Source organism: Neolamprologus brichardi, unplaced genomic scaffold, assembly GCF_056152115.1.
Source record: "Neolamprologus brichardi isolate AB-2024 unplaced genomic scaffold, ASM5615211v1 NODE_ptg000032l+_length_1147064_cov_1, whole genome shotgun sequence".
NCBI lineage: Eukaryota > Metazoa > Chordata > Actinopteri > Cichliformes > Cichlidae > Neolamprologus > Neolamprologus brichardi.
Genome location: NW_028270039.1, coordinates 433,014 through 450,055, shown reverse-complemented (window position 1 = coordinate 450,055; position 17,042 = coordinate 433,014). Strand labels below are relative to the sequence as shown.

Genomic DNA, 17,042 nt, shown 5'->3' with positions numbered 1-17,042 from the left:
ACTGATGGAACCTGATTTTCAGGTGTTTGAGTCTTTAAAATCCTTTGTGAAGAACAACGTGATCGTGATGTGCAGATGGAGGCCTTAATAATTACTGGACTTTCCAGCAGCAGCATGATTGCAACCAAACCAGGTTCAGAAACCAACACTAGAACATGCCAGGATCGCCACCTGAATCCCTGCATTTGACTTGAAAAAGCTTTGGCAGGAATGAAGACGAGGGTTTACGCTGCCGTAGATCCAGCTGGCTGCATGAATGTAGCTGAGCTTCTCTCCATGTAGGGACACGGGAGAAAACAAAATCCACGTTTTGTCTTGTAAACGTAATTATTTGGTGTTTAAAACCACTCGATCCGTGCATGTGTAGATTTTATTCATGCAGCTGCAGTTTGACTTTGCAACAGTTTAATTTCTGATAGTTTGATAGTTATTGTGTTACATACTGACTGTACTTATTACTTTTTGCTTGTGAATTTATTCCTGTATTTCCATTGTAAGTAATTCATGAATATGGATTTGTCACAAAGCCCAAAGGCATTTCCTTTTAGTCGTATGTGTCAGGTATGCATGTCTTTAAACTGTCAGCTGTTCACATAAATCCAAACCAAAGAGCTTCAATCGTTTACTCAACAAACGGACTTTGGCATGTAGAGCAGGAAGAGTGCAGCTCTAAAAGCTACAGACGCTGGACACTTTCATAATCGTAGATCTTACCCACTGTATGTGTCAGCGCCATAGACACGTGTGACACATGCTCAGAGCTGTGATGTGTGTATTAAGCATCGATGTGCAAACAATAGTGAGTTAAACGTGTTGGTGCAATGGGGATCTCACTTCTGGACACAGGTGAACTTACCTTGCTGGAACTCAGAGAGCTTCTTCATCGCCTCGTCTCGCTCCTCTTCCAGCCTCTTGAACTTATGTAAGACACACAGAGTAGCTTCAGTTCATCATTAACCTTTATGCAATGCCACAGCTCAGTCTGGAAAAGCAGGTCATTTAAATGCAATGACAACATATAAAACTATGTAAATGTTAAGAAGGGATGAAGAAGAAGGGAAAACCCCCTGATGGTCTCTGTGAGCACCTCAGACCTTCTGTTTAGCAGCCATGTTTAGTCCTTACGTGTACGTAACCTTCCATCATACATGTGTAGATAAATGGTGCTAAACCAAACAAATGAAATAGATTGTTGTGCTGCTTTGTCCTCATTCACTGTTGTTTCTGTCATTAAATATCAGTAAATCATTATCTGGTCAAACTTTTTCTAAACTGAGCCTCACAGATGATCCAGTTTGGCTGAAGATCAACACTGTGTGTTCAGCTTCACTGACGCACACTGAGCTCTGTTCACAGAGGATGTGGACACCGTTATATCCTTCACTGCTCATAATAAAACAATGCTGTACAATATCAGTGATATCACTTCCTGAAATACTGTGTAGACAGTGTTGGGAAGGTTACTTTTAAAATGTATTCCATTACAGATTACAGATTACATGCCCCAAAATGTATTCTGTAACATATTCCGTTACGTTACTCAATGAGAGTAACGTATTCTGAATACTTTGGATTACTTAATATATTATCATGCTGTTTACAACTACATGAATGTACTATTGCTGTGATTTATTACTGTTACTGAAGGTCCGCGGCTCCGAACCGTAGTAAAGGGACCTCTGGCTAATACGGTGGGTTCTGTGTCGGGCTCGTAGCTGAAAACTAGCTTTACTTTGTTGTCTGGGTCAACTTTGCTAGCAGAGACAGAGAGAGGCGTTGAAAGGCTGCTCCAACAGAACTTATTGTTTCAGAGGAAAACACGAACACGGTGTACAGTCGAGTCTTAATAGCTTACTTACAGCTGGGCTCGTCAGGCTCTCTTCTTGGCTGCAGTGGTTATTATTATATTTACATGCTTCCAGCTCCCGTTTCTGCTCGATGACAGCTCCTACTTTTCCTTTTTCTCCCTCCCTCGCTCACAGACACATAACGTGTATGGCAGTCCATTCTCCCTGCAGCACGGACTACACTGCCCATGATGCTACATTCTTTAGAGCTATACCTGTAGCATTCTGCCTGTTAGCTTAGCACAACAACAACAAAAAGGCCTCTCTCACCCAGGAAACACGCAGAGAGAGAGCGTCACCCTGTAACCATGGCAACCATAACGCTGCCTGGAACAACAGAACGTAGCTGTCAAACAAAACCCAAACAGTCCTGACCCGCCACAATATGAAACAGGGAAGTACCGCCGTGTAATCCATTTATTTCAACAAAGTAACTGTATTCTAAATACCACCTTTTTAAACGGTAACTGTAACGGAATACAGTTACTCATATTTTGTATTTTAAATACGTAACGGCGGTACATGTACTCCGTTACTCCCCAACACTGTGTGTAGATTACAATGTTCATGAACAAGTATTGTTCCTATACTGGACGCGATGTTATTTGCTGAAACGGGGAGATGAGCACTAAAGGTGTCATGATCCTGGTCTTATAGTGTATGTTTAAGCTTATTAGGTTTCCTATGTTCATTTGCTTATTAGTTCCTCCTCGTGTTTTCAACCCCTGTGAAGTCTCCCTTGCCCTTCCTGTGTTTCATGTCTGCGTCTCCTTGTATTTCCTGTTTTATTTTGAAGGGGTCCTGTGTTCCTATGTTCAATGTTTTTAGTGTTACTCTCTCCTTGTGACGTCGTTTTGTTCATGTGTGTCAGCTGTTTCTCCAGGTGTTCCCACTTCCCTCATAGCTGTGTGATTTTTCCCTGTGGCTCCTTGTGCTTTAGTTTTCCCAGTTTAGTTTTGTGTTGTTTTTCGTGCCCCCCTCCCTCCATAAAGCTGTTCTTTGAGTTTACTTTTTGTCTCTGCGAGTTTGCGTTTGGGTCCCACTCTTGCCTGCACACAGCCGTATTGTGACAAAAGGTCTAACTACGTTACCCAACATTAGCTTCACAGCAGGATTGAAGTCAATATTGATCCTAATTCTATTTTAATTCTCCTGATCCGTGTTCTGAGTGAGGAATCACACTTTGAAGGATAATCTTAGTGTGAAAACATTTTAGTTATGGAGCAGGGAAACAAAAGCTTGGCAGGTGACTCACCTGTGAAAAGCTCCATTGCTGTGGAGCTCATGTGATTGTTTCCAGTGTGCGACAGTCACAGAAACATTGCAGCAATCATAAGAGGGACTAAGCTTGTGGAGATAATTTTTTTGCCATCGTTTGTCCTCAGTGTTTGAAACAGTTAAAGACAAACATTACACTCAGACTGACCTCATATCTGCTTCGTTTTAGACAATAACAAAATGTGATCGTGGCAGCTTTAACACAACACTGAGTACTGGACCTGCTCGAGGTTATTATCAGCTCGATGCTTTTTAATCGCTTTGAAACCAAAATATTTTGTTAATGTTTTTATTGTTCAAATAAACAAAGACAGAAGTGTCACCCTGCTGCCCCGCTGCCCCCCCAGCTTCTATTAGAGTACCAACTGCTCTCAGCTGTTACACTGTTGCTGCTGTGAGCAGAGACGGAGCTGATCGAGGTCTGCAGGCTGTACATATCAGATTGTAACACTTACCTCCATGGCTGTAGTTTCTTGCTTCCTCTGCAGATCCTCATACTCGTGCAGGGCTGTGGGGAGCAAAGGGTGCCAGTAAGCCATCACTCAGTCACAGTGAAGAGCTCATCTTCACAGAGCCCAGAGGAAGCTTCTCTAGCATGTGATGATGTCTCATCCAGTCACACTTATGTCGTGTCACAGCACTATTATAGCACGCTATTTTCAATATAGTACGTCTAAATATAACTGGCTTACGTGCACGTAGAGCAGGAAACTACCTTCAATAATACATGTGTCGATAAATTGTGCAAAAAAATGAAATAGATTGTTGTGCTACTTTGTAACAGGACTGTATGTAAGAGGAATAAAAGGAAGACTTTACTCCTCTGATCTGAACAACACGGTCTTCTGTGTGTTCATCCTGTTCCTGCTTTTCCCACAGCCATCAAACATGTGTGCAGTCATTCCACCCTGGAAAACCCTTTGTGCTCATGATGAGTGCACATCTGACCACAACTGTACATTACACTTGTTAGAAAGCTTATTATCACACAGGTTTGGAGTTTGATTCACTTTCTCTCAGTCGAACCACAGTGAACACGTGAACACGTGAAAACAGGAGCGTCGTCCTTTTCTTTTGTCCCGTTAATCAGTCACACAGCTGATCGTAGTCACAACATTATGTTTTAACTTCAGTTATACTACAAAAACACACTTAACCCAAATGTTTTCAGAGCATGCCTCAAACATCGTTATGTATCCGTACTCTAACAAGGGCCAGGTTATATTACTGGTGTAATGATTACACCAACTCCATTGTCCCGGCTTGGACTGTGCACTGTTCCCAAATAAGAAGCTGTGGGTGACTACGGACATCACAGCCCTCCTCAAGGACAAGAAGAGGGCCTTCAGAGCGGCACCAGAGAGAAGGTGAGAGGGTCAGGAGTGTTCAGGAGTGCTGAGGGACAGGACCACAGAGTCTAAGGACAAGCATAGAGAAAGCTGGAGCAGGAACTCGAGACAACGGCAGGATAGAGGTCTGCATGAAGACCATCACTGGATTCAGGCTGTCCAACTCTAATCTGGACTCTAAAGCCAGGCAGATGTTGTCCAGGTTGAGGACAATGCTGGATACCTCCAGGTTGGCCTGCAGTAATGCACAGACACCAAACAGTTCATGGATGCAGGCTTGCATTAGGTAATAACTTAGCACTTCTCTGTCTTATTAAAATATGGTCACGTTTGGCTCCAGAATGACAGAAGCCACAATCTTAACACAACAGTCTTTGAAATGCACAAAAACAACAGTGACAACAGCCACGTTCATCTTTGATCTACAGAGAAAACCAAAGTTTCCACAGGACTCCATCCAGTGAATACAAATACACCCCAGCTTCTTTCATGAGAGTTAGCAGCTAACTAGCAGCCGTGTGGGGCTAATTAACTGCACTTAATTAACTGATGATCAACTACTGTGAGCACTTATTTTAATATTATGTTTTTGCATTTGTCCTTATGTGACGGTGGAGATGGACAGGAAGGTAGGAAGAGTAGGAGCCGAGCAGAGGACGCTGAGGCCACCTTCAGTCTGTTTCTGACTGGTCAGACACATTTACACCAGTGGGGTACTGGAGGTCATTTAGTAAGCCTCTTGCAGATGCAGATGCTGGTCCCATCAGCATCTACGTTGCCTTCCCATTATGAGAGCAACGTACTGGTGTGCTGAAAGAGGCGTCTTCCAGTCAGGTGCTCTGTAGGAATCAGGTGAGACACGCCTGTCATGCTGCTGTCGATACCTGCCTGTCTCCTGAATCGCCCCCATGCTCCTGGGACTGTGCTGACAGAGACTTTCTGGCACAGATTTATGTGACATCTTAGAGGACTACTTGTGCAGTCCCTGTATTGTCCTCATGCAACAATTAGTGACACTGAGCCAAATTCAAAACTAGTGAAAAGAAAACAGAAAAGAGTGTCAGTGGATCCACCTGTTCGAGTTGTATTTGGAGGGCTTGTCTCACTAACCCTCTGATGTTAATTTCATTAAGACCAAAGCTGCTACCTTTCATCACTCATCCAAGTGACTTCCTCAGTCACAGCTGACTGCAGATTACAGCACAGAGCGAGCACCATCCCCACTGACACAGCAGCCAGGGAGGCAGAAGAACATGAAGAAGGCCCTGAGTCAACGTGGTTATCCCAGCTGGACTTTTGTCAGAGCTGGGAAGGCTCCTAAAGAAAGCTCCAGCTGATCCAGGAGAGAAGAACAACCGCTGCCTAAGAGAAAACCTGTAGCTAACCCGTACGTGTCAGGAGTATCGGAGCAGCTGAGACGCATTTTTTCTAAACACCGGGTCTCTGTGACCTTTAAACCCCAAAACATGCTGCGCCAAAAACTGGTCCACCCCAAGGATCGGGTCCCCGACACAAACAGACATCGAGGAAACCAAACAACCTCTGGGCACGACACAGAAGAGCCACCTCGTCAGGTCAGGACTCTGCAGTCTTCACACCTACAGGCCAGTGGACACTCTTTCAATGATGAGGATGTAACATCCTGGACAGGGAGGAACGCTGGTTTGAGGGCGGAGTCAAGGAGGCCATTTACGTGAGAAGGAAAGGACCATCTCTGAGGTTACATCTGTCACCATCTTACATGCTGTGATTGCAGCCATTCCCCACCTCTCTGTGAATGGACTCATGGTTATTGATCAATGTTCATGACAAAGTGCACATTAATGATCAATGACCTCACAGCCCATTGTTCATTCCTTATACTAACTGTTAATAAGGTAAACCAGTGACGAAACTTTTCTCCCACTGGGACCATTTTAAGTTTCATCAAGTTGCCCAGTGAGCCACGACAGTCAGCAAGCGAGCGTAAACCCAGACGTCGGTCATCTACATGGATGATCAGCCTTCCACGCTTCTCTTCTGTCTCATCCAAAGTGTCTTTACACAGACTGACACGAGGGGTCGTGAACTGGGTCCCACCTCTTTTTTCACCACAGACTTGATTTAAGATTAGCTGTTTAATCCACGTTGGACTTGCTGTACACACCTTTGGCCATAGAAACCCTTGGAGAAGGCAAATAAGCAGCTATGTGATAACCCAGCCCTCAACACTGGGCGAGCAGTAAATCTTAGACGCTCTTCAGGATCTTAAACTGCTGGACTGTGATGTCACTGCAGTAAAATGCAGCGTTGCTACTGGAAACGCTGGAGGACCCTAACCCTACAGGAGCAGAAAAGAAACTTACCCTGATCCGACAGGTTTGTAATCACATGAATTCTGTCGAGCTCCTCCGCAGCCATGACAAAAACCCTTGTCCAAAGTCCAACAGGAAGTGTTCTTTCAGGACACACCTGCCCAGGTGACACTGGCGCACAGCTAAGATAAGAGACGCTGGGAGCATCAGGGCCACATTAGGAACAATATTAGTGATTATTCTGAGAATAAAGTCGGAATGTGCGGATTACACTTGATTCCAGACGAACTGCCACCTTTACAACAAGCTTAGTGTAGATGGCTTCATGAAACACGTGTCATGCAACACATCCTCTTTATGTACGAGGATGTAACGCTGATATCTGCCATTCTTGATCTTTAGTAACACTTCCTTTAATGACTTATTACTCCTGAAACTTTGGAGTCTCGGCTCTTTATACAGTAAAGACACAGAGGATACAAATAATCAGGCAAAACGTCAGACACCACGTGACAATAATAAACGTGTCATTTCTGTCGTAACGTAACGACGCTCATCTCTCGCTGTTTCATGAAACGTCACTCACGTCTATTTGATTGTATTCACACAGCACGTTTCATAGATACGAGTCACAAAGTGCTTCACAATAAAACCAGAAATATAAAGAATAATATAAAACAATGAAAACAGGACTTGAAAGCTCGTATAGAAACGTCCTGTCCACAGACACCTACCTTGGCACTAGGGCTGGGTATCGTCACTGATCTCTAGAATCGATTCGATTCCGAGTCAATTCAATTCGATAGATTCGATATAAATCTGGGAAATTTTGCCTCAGACAGTCAGAAATATTATAATTCAGATCAGTACATTTACATATTTTTCTATCTATAAAAAGGAAGCTGACACACGCAAGACTTTATCAAAGGTGTGAGCGTCACAGCAGAGGCCTTTGTGTCAGCTGAAGATAAAACAGAAACACATGAAGGTGATTTTCCTGTTCTGGATTTTATAAAAATATTCTGCAGTCGATCAAAAACGAAAGAAAACCATTAATCAACACATGAACATCACCTCTGAAGTTACAGAGGTTTTATTAGAGACACGGCGTTTTGCATTTTGTATAATTTTAAAGTTTAAATTTGTTCAGAAGCCTGTTGAACGGCAGAAATTAAGTTTTGTTTTCGGAAGTAAGTAAAAGGACAAAAACAGCGGCCGACAGGCTGTAAACAACGTAGACTTGTGCGTAACAAGCAAGCGAATAATGAAGAGAGAGAGAGAGCTGTGCATGAAGTGTGATTTTATGGTGGTGGAAACAAAACAGCAAAAGTCAGAGTGAGTTTATGAGATGTTTATGTGAAGCTAGTTTGGATCTTCTTTTGCTGCTGGTTCAGTCAATATTGTTTGGAGAGAGATAAACGAACAGCTTTAGAATCAGCAAAAAGGGCGTGAACACAAAGCTCGACCCCCGAAACATCAGAATCAGCGAGCTGTCGGCTTTCAGCCCGACCGTGTCCGTGCCGTTGGGTGAGAAAGTCACATCTCACTGATTCTGATGCTTTGTGTTCACGTCTCTGTGCAGAATCCGTGTTCCTGCTCTCATTTACTGTTTCAGCTGTTTGGTGGTTTTGTGAGGTTTAACCTGAGATTCCGGCGTTTTGGGCAAAATAAATTAATATTAAAAAAATCGATTCAGGATTTTAATGAATGATATCACCTTATCCAAGCCAGAATCGACTTTAATCGATAAATCGATTATAAAAACCCACCTCTACTTGGCACATTGTTTGTGTGGTTTTGTGCCAGAATCATGTCCTTTGTAATAAAACCGTCTCTGAAGCACGAGTTCACTGACCGTGGAGGTTTGTCTCTGAACAACTAGAATCTCCACTTTAACCTCGAAAGAATTAAAAACAACAACAATAATAATTCTGTGATTTCAGCCCGGCTCATAAATGTTCTGGCAACATTAAATACAGAAATATCAACAGTAGAAGAAGACGCTGCCTGTTTACTTTGTATCCACTTCAGTCACTATAAATGAACCCGTGAACAGCTGCTCAGATTAATTTTCCATTCAAACACATTAAATGTGAAGCAGACCAACATGAAACACAGAGCCTTCATTTATCCTCTGCTCGTCTGTGAGCAGCACATCGGATCCTGTAGCAGCTCCACACAGACGGATGACGTTAGCTTAACTGGCTCTGATGCTAACAGCTGATGCAGGCAGTGAGGGAGGCTGGCTGTGTCAGCAGGAACTCAGAGCTGGTTCACAGCTGAACAAAGAAAGGATGAGGGAGCCTTGTAGTTACACATTTATACTTCTGTTACAGCCGCTGACAGATGTGTGTTTCTAGCTCTGATGCTGGCAGGAGGGGACAATGATCCAGGACACACAACAAAGCACCGTCATATAATTTAATGTAAACTCACAGAACCATGGTTGCACAAGAAGCTGTTTCTGCAGACAGATGTGATTTCTTTAAAATACACTCACTCATGTTTTTGCAACACAAATCAAAACACCACAAAAATGTAAATGCAGAGAAGAAGCGAGAAGGTCCAGAGAAGCATCCAGGTCCACGTAACACGGGGAGCAAAGAGCACTGACGTCCTTCAAACAAGCACCTGTACGTGTGTTTCTGTTACTAAATCATGAAATAACATCTTCAGGTATCATCACGGGTCTCAACAGGAAACCTTTGCTTTATTTGAAAAAGAAGATATCCTGATATATAACAGCACAATAAATAAGGACTGATTAGGATACACTTACTCTTTACTCAGACACTTTTCATACACGAGCACACTACAGTGAATCTAAAGGAGGGATATTATCACTGGGACATGGAAACAGGGCGTGTTAGCAGAGCGCGGTGACGCCTCAGTGACGAGCAGACTCTCGGGGGTAAAACTCTGCCAGCGTGCTCTGAGGAATCCTCTTCAGCATCTCCTTGGGGAAGATTCGCAGCAGCTGCCAGCCGATGTCTAAGGTTTCGTACACCGTCCTGTTGTCGTACGGGCCTGACACACAGAGCAATCACAGTTAAAACACACACCTGTGTTATACCTGCAGTAACATGTAGCTTTTATCAGTGTGTCCTTTAAAACAGAAACGTGATGACAATGAAAAAGACTCAGTAAATTCAAACGTATTTATACAGAAACAAATGTCAACAGCAGTCGCCTCCAGGTGCTGTACACTGTAGACCCTACAGTAACACACAGTCAGCTGATTAACACTGACATGTGTACTCCATGACCAAGTGCTCTGCTTTATTTTAACCCAAGCTCAGTCTTCAGACCGACTCAGCTAAAGCGTCTGTGCTGAGATGATCAGTGAGAGCTGAGCAACCTGCAGCAGCCTCATCACTGACGTCTGCAGAGCCGCCTCCATATACACTCTGACGTGAGCTTCTCACATGCTTGGATACTGCTGTGGGGATGCACAGGACATATTTCTCTCTGCTACTGGAATCTATTAGTGTTGAGAAGAGGAAAACCTCTGTATGTACAGTATTTACCAAGAAGCCATTTCAACACGTTAGTCACTCAAAGGGAAGAAAAGAAGGAACCCTCACAGATCAATATTTTCCAGGAACAACGTAACCTCAGACATACAATAAATGCCAGAATAACTGCAGGTATTCACAGCAGAGCGCTGATTACAGGCTGACCTCACTGCTGTGAGATAACAACTACACATCTGTTGTTTACTAAACAGTAACAATCTTACAAATCATATTCAAAACAAACAGACTTCACTGTGACTGCAAACACTGAGCTGCACAGCAGGGTCCAATGGAAGCACGTTGATCCTGCACACGAGGCTGACAGGAGGTGATCGTGAAGACCAGAGATGGGCAGTAACGCGTTACTGTAATCCGATTACTTTTTTAAAGTAATGAGTAAAGTAAGGGATTACTATTGCAAAAACGGTAATTAGATTACCGTTACTTTCCCGTAGGAACGCTGCGTTACTGCGTTACTAAAACCGTGATTTTTTGCGAGAATGTCTCATGACAGTGACGTAAGCGAGTGCGACGTTCGTGACAACAGCTGTGTGCAGATCAACAATGGATCATATATCGAGTGCAGAGAGAGTATGAGCGTGCAGCGTTTAAAGCGTGGAAGTACTGACCTTACTTTGAGTTTGATTCCATAAAAAGTGACAAAAACATTAGTGTCCGTTGTGCGTGGGAAGAAAACTTCTTTTTACAGCGAAAAAAACCCCTAAACTTCCAAACAAGCACCGAGTAGCTACGACGTAATGGGAAACTCACAGAGAAACTCGCAGATTCTTCCACTGACCGCTGCACACCTGCACCAGGGTAACCCTCCGCCTACCCCACTCCTGCTTTACAGGTGAAAATAGAGCAACAGGACCGCTAGTCTTTGACTTTATTTATTTTCTGCTGTGTTTTACTTGCATCTATTTGAAAGACTGAGTGTAAACACAAAAAATATTTTATTTTATGTGCTGGAATGTGCAGAAAATAGGTTTGAATGTTAAACTAATTTCTTCCAGTCAGAGAATGTTGCAGATAATTAAATGTTTGCTTGATGCATAAAGTTAAAAGATTAAAACTAATAAAACAAGTTTTAAAAAGAGACTTTTCCATTTGATTACATTTTGTATGATGATTATGCAGAAAAAGTAGAATTGGGCTGAAAGATCTATCACTTTATCACCTATTCAGGTTGTAAATCGTGTTTTTAAAAAGTAACTAAGTAATTAGTTACTTTTGAAAATAAGTAATCAGTAAAGTAATGGGATTACTTTTTGGGGGAAGTAATCAGTAATTAGTTACTGATTACTTTTTTCAAGTAACTTGACCAACACTGGTGAAGACAAACCACGTCCATCATTACTTTAACCCTGAAGGAGCAACTCTGTCCCCAAGTGCAGTCACAACAACCAGGCAGCACTACGAGGAAGCTGACCCACACGATGAAGGAGGAGGGTCGAGACACACCTTCAAAATAAAAGCCCTTAGTGTCTCCAGATGCTTCAAATATCAGTTAGCTGTAGCAGTTCATCGTGCCCTGCTTTCCTGCAGCTCTTCTAACCAACCTTTTTATAAATACTTGAGCGCATAAATTGAATCTAATGAAGGTGTCAGTGAGGAAGGAAAGCAGGAGAAAACTCTGTGAATAAAATGCTGTATATGAAATGTTGTGTTATTGTGTTGTGGACACATTCCTGTTACACAGTTGCTGTGAACCAGTCTGTTTTTCTTACCCTGAGCAATAAAGTTCTTTTCAAACTTCTGCAGGAACTCCAGATACAGCAGATCGTCCGAGGTGAGCGCCTCTTCTCCCACCACGGCCTTCATGGCCTGCACGTCCTTACCGATGGCATAGCAGGCATACTGCAGACACACACACGCTCACTGAACTATCACTGCTGCCCTCTTCATACACATCATTCATGGTGCAACGTGCGAGACTGTTTACCAGCTGGTTTGACACATCAGCGTGGTCCTTCCTGGTCATCCCCTCTCCAATGGCAGACTTCATTAAACGGGACAGAGAGGGCAGCACGTTGATAGGTGGGTAGATCTGAAAGACGTAGAATGAGGTTACAGGTGTTAAAAGATCTGTCTCTGCGCTGTGTCCACACTGCAGACCTGTCCAAACAACTCTGACCAAAGTCTGATTTAACTGGGATGAAAAGTCTGGTGTGGAACAAGATAAGGACGAACTCCTCAGCAAGCTGTGCTCTAACATTCACAGCTCATGGTCCCGTGTGTCCCTGCAGCTGTCCAAAAACACAGCAGCTGAGAAAGCACGCAGGGCTACAGTTTGATCAGTTACTTTGAAACGTGCAGGATCATGTAGTTTGGAACACACTAGAGAGTCTAGCTTTGGTTTACAGCTTCGATCAAACCTTAGAGGAGACTCGTGTCAAACACATCGCAGGAAAAACCACACATGCAGCACGTGGATCAAAGACTCTCCTTCTGGCAGGTTAGCGTTTCCTGTCACACTGACTTTGTCAGACAACGTAAAAAAACACCCAAAAAACTTATAAACAACAATGTTTCTGTTTGGTCGAGTGTCCATCAAACATGATCTACATGTGTGCAGTGAGCGTGTGCAGTGAGCGTGTGCAGTGAGCATGTGCAGCGAGCATGTGCAGCGAGCATGTAGATCTACATGTGTGCAGTGAGCATGTGTGCAGTGAGCATGTGTGCAGTGAGCGTGTGCAGTGAGCGTGTGTGCAGTGAGCGTGTGCAGTGAGCGTGTGCAGTGAGCGTGTGCAGTGAGCATGTGTGCAGTGAGCATGTGTGCAGTGAGCATGTGTGCAGTGAGCGTGTGCAGTGAGCGTGTGCAGTGAGCGTGTGCAGTGAGCGTGTGCAGTGAGCATGTGCGTAGTGAGCATGTGTGCAGTGAGCATGTAGATCTACACGTGTGCAGGGAGCATGTGCAGTGAGCATGTGTGCAGTGAGCATGTGCAGTGAGCATGTAGATCTGCATGTGCAGTGAGCGTGTGCAGTGAGCGTATGCAGTGAGCGTGTGCAGTGAGCATGTGCAGTGAGCATGTGCAGTGAGCATGTAGATCTACACGTGTGCAGTGAGCATGTATGCAGTGAGCGTGTGCAGTGAGCGTGTGCAGTGAGCGTGTGCAGTGAGCGTATGCAGTGAGCATGTGCAGTGAGCATGTGCAGTGAGCATGTAGATCTACACGTGTGCAGTGAGCATGTATGCAGTGAGCGTGTGCAGTGAGCGTGTGCAGTGAGCGTATGCAGTGAGCATGTGCAGTGAGCATGTGCAGTGAGCATGTAGATCTGCATGTGCAGTGAGCGTGTGCAGTGAGCGTATGCAGTGAGCGTGTGCAGTGAGCATGTGCAGTGAGCATGTAGATCTACACGTGTGCAGTGAGCATGTATGCAGTGAGCGTGTGCAGTGAGCGTGTGCAGTGAGCGTATGCAGTGAGCGTGTGCAGTGAGCGTGTGCAGTGAGCATGTGCAGTGAGCATGTAGATCTACACGTGTGCAGTGAGCATGTATGCAGTGAGCGTGTGCAGTGAGCATGTGTGCAGTGAGCATGTGTGCAGTGAGCATGTGTGCAGTGAGCATGTGCAGTGAGCATGTGCAGTGAGCGTGTAGATCTACACGTGTGCAGGGAGCATGTGCTCTTGGTACACAGACTGCTTTCTGCAGATGTGACAGAGCCGCCTCAGGTGGACACGGAGGACTCGGGCACAATCGTCTGCAGACATCATCAGTTATCATTAATATTGTTTTTCAGGTTTAAAGCGAGGCGTGTGAGACCACAGGTTCAAAGGCCTGACTGACACGTACCTGTCTGTTGTGCAGCTGTCTGTCCACGTACACCTGGCCCTCTGTGATGTATCCAGTCAGATCAGGAATTGGATGAGTGATGTCTGTTCAAAGAGACAAAGGCATTAGTTGACACTGGAACGATGAAGACGTGACTGCACCAGCACAGAGAGGCTGTTACTGCAGAGCAGGGAGTTTTTTTAAAGCCAACACAATCACCCTCCCTGCAGTGTTGTGGGGGGGTCATGTTCAGACAGGAGCAGGCTCTTCATACATGTTGCCATGGTAACTGACGGCATCAAAAATGTCTACTCTTTCTATTTTAGACACCTCCTCCATTAATTCAGTTGCCTCGTGGACAGATTAACTCAGACTGTGATGACCACACACAGCTAGAGAAATGGCGTGGCGGCGTGCTCTCACCATCGTTGGGCATGGTCAGGATGGGGATCTGGGTGATGGAGCCGTTTCTGCCTTCCACTCTGCCGGCGCGTTCATAGATGGTGGCCAGATCTGTGTACATGTAGCCAGGAAACCCTCGACGCCCAGGCACTTCCTCTCGGGCAGCGGAGACCTAAACGAGGAGGAGTTGGGGAGGCAGACAGAGGCTGTAAACAGACATTCCCATTTCCTTTATATTTGAATCACATCTGGGAAAATGTTAAAGTTGTGTCATTTATTTTGGTCACTGGTACTGGATGTAGTCTAGTGTTTACTGGTCTCACTGGCCAGTCCAAACACTTTCGACTGGTTACAGTTAACCACAGATCTGCAGTTATTTACCACCCATGGAGGGAGGAAGCTGGAGTAGACAACACAAACTCCAAGGTCTGAAACGATGTGAGGCGATGGTGCTGCTCACCGCTGTGGCCAAGGTTAGGGAACGATCCCCTCCAAGCCCAATATGATTGGAAAAGAAACTTTAAAAACTGAGTGTTTTCACCCCTGATTTAAATTTGGTCTGAAACAACTCAGAGGTTGGTACATCATCATTCTGCATCCTCGGGGTAAACGGGCGGCAACACAGGATTTAAACTGAAGACATCAAATTATTGTCAGACTCAAAACGACACAAACACTAGCCTTTACGTCTGCAGAGTCAAGTGATGCCGACTCGTCCATTCTGGTTACAAAGGAGGCAAAGAGCTGGTTGGAAATGCCGCCTTTCTGTTTGAGACCCTCTACAAAAATGACCAAAGCAAATCTTTGTTCTAAAAGTTCACCGGATTCAGAGCAAGAGCGAAGGAAAATGGATCCTATTCATCGGTGGATTGAAAGGTTGATGGGCAGTCCACACGATACTGAACAGCAGAGTCAATGCAAAATTCAACCTTCACGCCCGTGAATGGAAACAGAAGTTAAATGTTAATGTCCCGGCTCTTTGTACGCGCTGAATTACCCATCGAGTCCGAGGCTCAGTTGACTATTGGTGCAGCCGTACATGTGCCAAGGTTACGAACAGCAAACACACATGCACCCTTTAAAAACCCACACTGTGCTGTGCCAACATATTGAAACAGCAAACTGTGCAACACAAAAGGATTATTACGGAGACACAAAGCAGTGAGTTGAGAGGACCCGACTCCTCGCAACAAGGAGAAAGGAGGGCAGTGGGTGTGGGGGGAGTGGGGACCGGGGGGGTCCGTTTCCTTTTAAAGCCAGACCTACAATAATGAAGTTAAGGTATTTCCTAGTAGACTGAAGGACACATTATCCTCCCTTTCAGCAGCAGCTCACGACTTTAGTGAGTCTATCACCTTTGTGCTAATGTTGCTGACGTTTTACACGGGGGGGGGGGGGGGGGGGGGGGGGTTGACTCTGTGCTGCTTCAGTGTTTACCATACACTGCTCAATATGTGGCATATACATGTGTGTGTGTGGCAGAGAGAGAGAGACGATGCAGGTAAACTGAATGTGAAAACAATTAAAAACAACTTCTAGGATTTAACTAGAAGAAGAACTCGCCGACCACGTCAGCTTCTGCAGATGAGCCTGATTATTCAGCTGATTTATATTTACTGGGATGTGGCAGCAGCTCAGGTTTCCTGCAGAATTGCTCAGTAAAGCCTCTGTGACAATGGATATATAATCCACCAACACCCATGAAGATCTGGCTTTTGTTTTCCCTCTCAGAGGTACAACGTGCAGCCTTCAGAGGCATTTACGGCCCCTGGCAACAAATATCAGCCATGGAAATGTGAAAACCTAAAGGCTAAATGTTCCCTCTACGCACAGCAGCATGATGAGTTAATGTTGTTGTGGACACTCCAGCGACACTTGCAGTACAAATAAACCAGCTGACCAATGAACATTAATTTAAACAGACAGTCTTGCAATGAGCCAGAAGGCTAAAGAGCTGCTCCCTAACCCTGTAAGTGTCACTGCAGCGTCACAACATCAGCTCCTCGTCTTCTCCGTGCAGCTCGGAGGCTGTGCCAGAAAAATGTGTTGCTAACTCTGAGTCAGTGTTGTCACCATGTAAGCAGCGTTTCAGTGTCCTTTGGTCAGTATTAGGTAAGTTTATCTGTACAGCACAATTCAACAACAAGGTGATTCAAAGTGCTTTACAGAGACATTAGAAACAAAAACAAATAAAAAGCATGATTTAAAATTGATTAAAACAAGAAAACAAACTAACAAACAAAACAGTAGATAAAATCAAAACAGATAAAATCAGTAGTTAAAATGTAAGTTTTGAAATTTAAGCTTAAGTGTGGATTTGGTGCTTTATTCAAATGCAGCTGAGAACAGGTGAGTCTTCAACCTGGATTTAAATAAACTGAGTGTTTCAGCTGATCTGAGGCTTTCTGGGAGTTTGTTCCAGATATAAGGAGCATAAAAGCTGAATGCAGCTTCTCCGTGTCTGGTTCTGACTCTGGGAACTGCTAAAAGACCGGATCCAGATGACCTGAGGGATCTGGAAGGTTCATACTGGGTCAGGAGGGAATCTCAGTGGTGTCACTGTGGGCTAAAGGATCCGAGGCC

The 17,042-nt window shown here is 44.5% G+C and overlaps 2 protein-coding genes across 2 annotated transcripts in view; both read right to left on the bottom strand.

Moving 5' to 3' along the window:
• Window positions 1-6,889, bottom strand: part of shtn1 (shootin 1) — a 40,567-nt gene extending 33,678 nt beyond the window's left edge. Inside the window, exons 1-3 of the mRNA XM_087836972.1 lie at window positions 6,820-6,889; window positions 3,581-3,633; window positions 857-917 (exon numbers count right to left, since the gene is read on the bottom strand). Coding sequence (XP_087693098.1) covers window positions 857-917; window positions 3,581-3,633; window positions 6,820-6,874 — 169 coding nt within the window. The 5' untranslated portion in view covers window positions 6,875-6,889. The remainder of the gene's footprint in view (window positions 1-856; window positions 918-3,580; window positions 3,634-6,819) is intronic.
• A 2,286-nt stretch (window positions 6,890-9,175) lies between these two features.
• The window catches only part of atp6v1ba (ATPase, H+ transporting, lysosomal, V1 subunit B, member a), a 42,978-nt gene continuing 35,111 nt past the window's right edge, over window positions 9,176-17,042 (bottom strand). The window contains exons 10-14 of the mRNA XM_087836975.1: window positions 14,481-14,631; window positions 14,079-14,161; window positions 12,229-12,333; window positions 12,014-12,143; window positions 9,176-9,795 (exon numbers count right to left, since the gene is read on the bottom strand). Coding sequence (XP_087693101.1) covers window positions 9,656-9,795; window positions 12,014-12,143; window positions 12,229-12,333; window positions 14,079-14,161; window positions 14,481-14,631 — 609 coding nt within the window. The 3' untranslated portion in view covers window positions 9,176-9,655. The remainder of the gene's footprint in view (window positions 9,796-12,013; window positions 12,144-12,228; window positions 12,334-14,078; window positions 14,162-14,480; window positions 14,632-17,042) is intronic.